Here is an 8,458-nt window from a genome sequence, read left to right on the forward strand (position 1 = left end):
GGATTATGTACAAAAATTATAAGAGATAAAGAAAAAAAAATTGAATATATATTCCCAAACACTTCATTTTTATATCATTTGAGCCGTTTGACCTTTTGATGTCTGCTTCTGGCCTGAGGGTGACATATTACACCTCTTTGCATGCACTGTTAGCATGAAGCATAATGAAGCATGAGAAAACCTGCACTGTGGCTGATGCAAGACTTTACATTTTTTTGTATCATTAGAAAGAAGGAAAGATATCCAAATTCACTTTAAAGAGCAATCTCCTTTCTCTCTTGCTCCCAAACTGAAACCCAGCAGAGCCTGTCAAGGACAGCAGATGGCACAGTTTGTCATGTATTGTTAGAAATCTCTGAATCCTCTTCTGCCACACAGGGAAAAATACAGGGCTGACTCTTCCAAAATCTCAGCTGGATTCTTTCCTCCACCCATGTAGTTGACACAGCCAGGACAAGCATTGGGAAGGTGCAAGGTCCCCAAGGGATGTAGCGCAGAAGTGGAGTTTGGCAACTGAGAAGATTCATGGTCCTTTGTCGTGCAGTAAAAGCATATGCTACCCCACTCTGCTTGCAAAGGTGGAATATGTTCTCTCTCTTCTTCATCTTCTGAGTTTTGTTGCTCAATTTGGACAAAACAGTGATGTAGAGGACCTTCTGCTCTTTGCGGTGCTCAGTGGCACAGGTGGGCTGGGAGCTCCTGAGGAAATTCCTCTCTTCTCTTGTATCAAATAAGGCACAAATGAAATCTCTGCACTTTGCTCAGGGTAGGAGCGCTCTCTCCTGGTCTGACTTCTGCCATGGGAAACAAAGGGGTGGGAGACCTTTAACCTGGTGTCTTCCATCAAGAGAGAAGGGCTTGGTTCACCTTCTTCTCCCCTCTCTGCACTGCGGTCGGTGGCCCAGAGCTGCTCACTGTGTCGTGCTCCACGCTGACCGTGCCTACCTGGTGAGATTGGGATCTCTGGTTTCTCAGTGCTGGGCAAGATGACCACCTCAGGAGTCAGGACTATGTTAAAGTATAGACATGAAGGGAATGAATCAAGCAAGAATTCTCCTGGGCTCTGGTATTGATGGAATATAGGCAAGGGCTTTGGAATGCTTCAGGGGTGAGCTCTGTGAAGTGCTTCAGTCCTGCTTTCAAATCACAACAGGTCTACAGGCGAGTTATGTCCAGCCTGAAGGTGACAGAAGAAGTCTGTGCTCTTCTATATGACGCTAGGTACCACTCCATCTGTGACGTGCCATGTGGCCTCCTGTGCTTCATGTGGGTCGTGTGAGCTTCACTTACTGGATAGCTCTTCTTGTAAGGACAAGGAAGAGAGCAAAGTCCTTCTTCAATTTCTGCAAGATTAGAAATACGGTTGCACAACACTATCTCTGCTCTTACAATACACATTAGCATGGCAATGTTCAGTTTTCCTCTCTGTGTTAGTCTGTCTTCCCTCCCCACTCTACAAAGCAACTGTTGAAGGATATCTCGTTTCCATTAGTGGACGTATTTCAGTGTTAGTGCTGTGCTAGACAGGACACGAGGATAGGGCACCCTGATTGTTCTTGGCCTTCTGCAATATTGAGTAGCATTTAGACTTTGGGCCTCTTTAAATGCATGTTCATTGTTTTACTAGTCTACTTGCTTGTGCATACAGGAGAGGAGTTCGTACAGTGGCTGTACTACGCCTTGACTTGTGATTCCAAACCAAGGTAGCCTGAGGTATCCAATTTAATACCTCTTTGCTTACACGGTAACAACATTGTCGTAGGATTCCTTGTGCTGTATGTCATGTCAGTAATTGCATCCCTTGTGGGGAGTTCCTGTACATGTCAATAATCTGCTTCTCCCGTTACAAGAGAGAAATAAGGCATGCATATTCCTCAAACTTGTAATTATAGCACTTGGTGCTCCTTGTACTCCTGTGCTTATATTGCTAAGCAAAGGATCAAACCGGACTTTTTTTAAACAGAACAGTATTCTGTCACATCCCTGCCCAAATGAAGTACCTTCTGGGATCAAAGATAAAGTCTAAAATAATTGTTGGCTTATATTTTCTGTCTTTGGTGTGGTGTGCTCATCCACTTAATCTCTTTGAGCCAGATCTTCTGGTGCTGTAAACTGCTGGTGCTCTAATATAAGCCAAGGGAGCCATGCTGGTCCATACCCGCTGATATCTGTCCCTTATGTCAACAGCCAACGTATGTATTGAGTCCCTGTCAAATGTAAAGAAAACAGATGGCTCTTGTGTTGCAAATAGCCTCACATCTCATTCCTTTCCTTGGTTTTTGTTTGTTCATTTTCCCCTGTCTGTCTGTGTTCAGCTCCTTCCTTTTCCTCCTCTGGTGCATGGACCCACACGGCAGAACTGCGTAAGAAGCATTTTGAGTTTTCCGCTCAAGATACCTCAACTGGATTTCAGTCAGATTAATTAACCCTTCTTTTCCCCTGCCACCCTTATGTTTGGTGCATTATGCAAGAGTAAAGTTTGCTTGGCGTATGATTGGGTTCTGAACTGGGCTGACATTAAGAAGTTATTCCAAAACTAAGTTGCTCCCCAGATTTTTGAGGGATCGAGAAGCTCCAGTGTTGGCTCTCTAGAAAATTTAACTGATGAAAATTTATAAGATGTTGCAAAGAAAATTGACTTCCAGATTCCAAACTGGCTCTACCCTCCTCCTTCCTCTGCGTATGGAGCTATATATCAGCCCAGGTGTTTCTAGATTGGGAACGAGGAGTTGCAAATGTAATGTGTGTAAAGAATTCAGTGCCAAACAATGTGCCCAGTGGCTTTAGCTGCTGGTTTGGCAGGAGTGTCCTCTGCTGTTACCGGCTTGGAGCCCTGCTAATGGGAAACATCTCAGGATCCAGGGGTGAACTGCAGTAGCGTTGAGACAATTTGGTAATGTTTGGTGAGTTATGACCAAATTCAGCCTTGATGTAATTCTGCTGACACAGTTAGCGCTACACCTGTTTGATTTAGGGCAAGCAGCTCATTTTTTGTGGACATAAGAATTACACGCTTACATTTGCATCGAGGGGAGGAAACTGCTGCAGAGACTGCAGAAAATCCCCTTGACAAATGCTAGACTTGATCTACCCCAAAAATAGTAATTTCTCAGTACAAATAAGAAGTTAATTGGTTTGGAAGAAAGCCAGTTAAATAAGTTCTTTGCAGCGGGTAAACTTACTGTGCATAATGTGCCAGGTTTTATCTGTATAAACAGAAATGGATAATTTCAAACTCTGCTAATCCTGCTCTGAATTTTTGCATCTGAATTAACACTTCAGCGCCACCGCGTATCTGTGAGTAATTTGGGGCGTTAGTTGGGAGCGAGGCTGTTGCTTTGTCCCATGGAGGCGTGAGGAGCGGAACTTTCCTCGCCTGCTGCCTCCAACTGACTCCAGGTCCTTTTCCGGGGCTGGGGGGGATTTTCTGATCCCGGTAGAGTTGACCAGATCGTTGGGAGAGGATCCTCCATGACCGACAAAGATCGGACCAAAGGGCCAGTGGAGGGGGAGCTGCCCGAAGACCCCAGCATGATGGGCAGGCTTGGAAAAGTTGAAAAACAGGTATATTGGGTCAGGAGGGGGTTCTTGTCAGAGGATGTTGCATACATTGTGGGGGCTTCTTCACTTTATTTTTCCCCAGTGGGACGTTACCATTTAGAAAAAAAAAAAAAAAAGAGCTAAGAATAATTTGAAAAAGAAACAAAGTGGATGTTATAAAAGGGCACTAAATGTCTTAGAAGTCTAAGTACTACTCTAAAACCAGGTACTTTGGAGTCTGTGACATATAGACTTTCTTTTTTAGTGAATTTACCAAGAGACTGCATTATTTTTCAAAATGGCATATTGGTTTCATTGCCATGACATTAGACATGTTTCAAATGTGTCTGTGAGCCTGGTTGCTGTAGGTGCTGGCCTTCCTGAAGATGGAAGTCTTCCTAGAGGATAAGATTCAGAAATCCCCATGGCAAGTGCCAAATGCAGTAAGGAGCCAAAAGCCACTGGAAGGATGTGAGTGTGCTCCAGCTTTCCTGGAACTTAGTGCATGGCAAAAAGGTTATAGGAACTTAAGTAAAATGCATAAAAAGATGGAAAATTAAGGGGTTTTGTTAGAACAGGACAATTAAATATTTACTGAAAGTCTCAGTCTGGTGTAGGCAGAGATGACCCATGAAGCCCAGCCCTACACTTGTGCCTGGGTGGGTTGGAATTTGCTTCTACTCAGGATGTTAATTTGCTTCAACCAACATGCAATGTGTAGCACTGGAACTGTGATGTTTTGCAGGTTCAGTCAATGGAGAAGAAGCTGGATTTCCTGGTGAACATTTACATGCAGCGGATGGGCATCCCACCAACGGAGACGGAGGCTTATTTTGGGTCCAAAGAACCAGATCCAGCACCTCCCTACCACAGCCCCGAAGACAGCCGGGAGCACATTGACAAGAACGGCTGCATCATCAAGATCATCAGGTCCACCAGCTCCATGGGTCAGAAGAACTTCTCTGCCCCACCAGCCCCAACCAACACATGCCCGCCCTCGACGTCATGCCAGCAGCAGGTCTACCAGCGGCAAAGCCACGGCTCCTCGCCCATCGGAGACCCCGGCTCGCTGGTCCGCATCCCACCTCCTCCCTCCCACGAGCGCTCCTTGTCGGCGTACAGTGGTGGGCACAGGGCGAGCGCAGAGTACCTGAGGAACGAAGACATTACAACCAAACACCACGAGAGTGCCCTGAGAGACAGCGACACGTCCATCTCCATCCCCTCGGTAGACCACGAGGAACTGGAGCGCTCTTTCAGCGGCTTTAGCATCTCCCAGTCCAAAGAGAATTTGGACATCCTTAACAACGGTTGCTATGCAGCCGTGGCCAAAATCAGACCCTACATTGCAGAAGGGGAATCAGACACCGATTCTGACCTCTGCACACCCTGCGGTCCTCCTCCCAGGTCGGCCACGGGTGAGGGACCCTTCAGTGACATGGGCTGGTCAGCCCCCAGGCAGTGAAACCTTCTCGCAGCCGCCGAGCCACGTCCGAGCGCTGGCACCTGCCTGTGCCAGCTGTCCACACATCGAACTTCTCAAGGAGATCGACAGCTAAGGTTTTCCTCCTTCTATAGGACATCCTTAGCTGGCAGATAACTTTCTTGCAGCTTACTCTGTATGTGGGGGGGAAAGAGCAGGTCCGAGCCTGCATTTGTGGAAGAGGTCATGGTGGTGAGCGAACTGGAGCCGTGGAGTCCAGATTTCTTTCTTACTCTCTTTCTAAGATCATTAGGTGAGATTATTTCATGGTGCAGGGTAGGCGATTTGCATTTCTTGGGAATCTTCAGAAGTCCAGGACAGGAATAAATCACTTGGCCAGGGCTTTTGGAAGTCACAGTAACTGGTGACTGACAAGTGTTAGATGGGAATTGCCAACAGCACTGGTAATTACACTTTTAGGTATCCTGGAGTCACAGAATGAACACATCTGTTTCTGACTTAGATTTCAGGTCACATGTAATTATAGGGGGGTTGTTACTCTGTGGTTTCTCATTAACCATCAGGAAGGTGGCATAATTCCAATATAATACATGGAAATATTGGGTGGGCCACTGGAGGAGTGGGATGGTGGCTCAAATATTTGCATGAGCAGAAGATGTGGCCTCAAAGTGGGACAGGTTAGGATACTGCTCCGAACCAGAATGGTTTGGAAATTGTCCCATCTTAGGAAACTGAAAAACTCCGCAACATGAGCTTGAATGCAAAAAGAGAAACAGCCCACAGGGCAGAGAAATGAGACCGAGAAGGAGGACAAGAGTCTACAGGGCTGGGATTTTATGTTTTAAACCATGTATTATATTTAATTATCTCTCCTCCCATTGGCAATGGACCTAGAGGTGCTTTGGAAGCAAAGGCAAACCAAAGGCAACCCCTCTGGAGGGGCTTGCCACTCTGTGAAGCTATTCTGGTGGCCAACAGTGCTGTTGTTGGGTCTCAGCCACCATGCAAAGGTTGAGGGTGGGTACGCAAGATGCCGTGGTCCCCGCGTTTCTGCGAGTTAAGCGCTGAGCTCCATCCTCTTGAAGCCTTGTTGGTCAGAGTGGGCACTTTTCTTACCGTTTGCATTGTGCCTGAACACTTTTGCACACACTATGCCCCATGAAAATCTTCCCTTTCTTCTTCTGCCCTGCCAAGAATCTCACACCATGTTCTTGGGACATCCTTCAGTTTTGTTTGAATCCCTCAAGCTGAGTTAAGAGGCGCCTCTTTGTTTCTTCATGGTCTTTTAGAAGCCTCTTACCTGTGCTTGCCCTCAAGTTGTGCCAATCCAGGTCTGCCCCGTTTTGTTGTTGCTAATGTACTTTTTCTTGGAAAGATCTTTGTGTTACTGGGAACCTCAGCAGCGCGTTCAGCTGGGGGAAAGCAAGGGGAAAAGTGATGCTCAAAGTTTCATTTGGGACCAAAATGAAGTTACAAAGTGACCCTTTACATGTATAGGTTGTTTGGGGTGTTTTTTTGCAAGGGGATGGATCAGGAAAAGTGTGTTGGTGATCCATCTCCAGGGCTGGGACACCATGGCCAGCATTGTGCTGCTGAATACTCCCACACTTCTACAGCCCAGATCCCACCTGTGTTTTCTGCTGGAGCTGTGTCTGTGACTTCAAACCCCCTCTCTCCACATTTTCCCCGTGTTGTATCAAGAGCCTCTTAAGGATATTTAGGTAGCAACTTCATTTCTATGTGGCCTTTGAGAAGCTGGGCATTGACTTGCTTGGGGTGAAGGGAATATCAGGGTTTTTTTTCCCTCTCCTGTTTGCTTGACCAGAGGCAGCAACCAGTGGGGACCCAGGACTATTTTGCCTGCGGGGAAAGGCTCTGCACAACTTTTCCTGCCATTTTTCACCATTCAAGAGGGAAAACATTTTTCTTAGTGGGAAGCAAGGCTTCTAGCTGTTCTAGTTCCTTTCTTTCCCATTTGATCCATTGTCTCCTGCAATTTTTCCCTCTCTGTGCTCGCAAACTCCTTTTGGCTCCAGCTTTCTTTGTGCAAAGTGAACCCAGTGATACCCTTGATTTCCATACAGAGAAACCTTTGAATTCAAAATGGCTGCAAATTGTGCTGCGAATTGTGCAGATTTCCCCCTGGTGTGTTGCAAAATGCCTCTGGTAAGACAAGACATGTCAGCAGGTCCTAAATGACACTTGATGGCCTGTATTTTCTAGTGGCCACAGGAATGGAAATGGCATTGGGTGAGGCAACAGTCAGCATCGCTCCAGCCAGCTGCTCGCTGCCAATTTGGTGCAAGTCAGAGATAACAAAGATTTATTATCTTATTTGTTTGCAATTACTTTTTGAGGCCTGCTGGAAATTTGGCACACAAGGATATGATATAGAGGCAGGAGCTCCAAATGAGGATGAGGATGGTGTCATGCAGTCCTATTGCAGTACAGGTACAACTGGTCTTTAATATAGGAGGCAAAGTCAACAGGACTTCAAGGCACAATTTTTGTGGGAGGTAATTTTCATCATGTCCTAATTTTCACACCCTATTGGCTTTTTTTTTTTTTTTTTTTGGAAGGCCTAAGAAAGATTCCAGCTATATTTGTGGCATCATTTCAAAGAAATTCTGGCATCCACAACTGTGCCATAAATCATCACATCTTGTTCATTCAGGCAAAAAGGCTTGACCTGGATTTTTGGGTTAACTTATACCAGAATTAACTCCAAATAATGGTCCTTGTTTTAATGAAATTATTTGTATCTGTGTGAATGAGAACAAAGCCAGGTCTAACTGAAGGTTTCATTGCTTATTAACATAAATCTTTTAATTCTTGTCCTAAATCACAATCCAATACTCCCTGCAAAGACTCCACTTTCAGTCCTTCAGTTCTCCTATGCCTGTATGACACACCTGGTGGTAATCTCCCAAAAGAAGTCTTAACCCCTAGATTAAAAGAAAATAATTGGCTTTGTTTTGCTAATAAGGCAGTCCCAATAATAAAAGCCTTTAAAAGGATGGACAGGTAAACTTTGTCCCTCTGCTGCACCTTTTTTGGGCTGGTCTTTGTTCCCCTGCTCCTCCCAAGTCTGATTCTGTATTTTTCAGAGGACAGAAACAACTTTTAGGTGATGCTGAGCATGGACAGAGGAGACTAGGGAGGGCTGAAGAAGATACGAAAGTCAAATTTCCAGCAGGTCACCCTGAACTGCTGCAGGGGTGCCCAGAGCCTGGTTTTGAGGTGCGTCTGTGCTGAACATGGAGCTGTGGCCTTGTACGAGAGCCTGGGACCTGCTCTCCAAGAAACTTTTGGACATTTGTTTTCAGGATCTGGGTCTAGGTCTGGAGAGAAATATCACAAATGGCCCTACTTGTGAGATGGAGCAACCTCTGAGTGTGGGACCTGAAGTCACGATCAGTTTTGGGGCATTTGAAGCCCAGGTGTGAGTTTGAGTTGTCTGAGGAGTTGGTGTCT

General features: G+C 45.8%; 1 protein-coding gene across 3 annotated transcripts in view; it reads left to right on the forward strand.

Annotated features, from left to right (window-relative positions):
* Positions 1-5,005, forward strand: part of KCNQ2 (potassium voltage-gated channel subfamily Q member 2) — a gene marked incomplete at both ends in the record, with an annotated part of 63,516 nt that extends 58,511 nt beyond the window's left edge. For all 3 annotated transcript variants that reach the window (XM_082065687.1, XM_082065688.1, XM_082065686.1), the window contains 2 exons: positions 3,441-3,564; positions 4,286-5,005. In XM_082065687.1, the coding sequence (XP_081921813.1) occupies positions 3,441-3,564; positions 4,286-5,005 (844 nt within the window). The remainder of the gene's footprint in view (positions 1-3,440; positions 3,565-4,285) is intronic.
* Between the last annotated feature and the right edge of the window lie 3,453 nt (positions 5,006-8,458).

This window comes from Streptopelia decaocto (genome assembly GCF_964273445.1).
Source record: "Streptopelia decaocto genome assembly, chromosome: 14".
Taxonomy (NCBI): Eukaryota; Metazoa; Chordata; class Aves; order Columbiformes; family Columbidae; genus Streptopelia; species Streptopelia decaocto.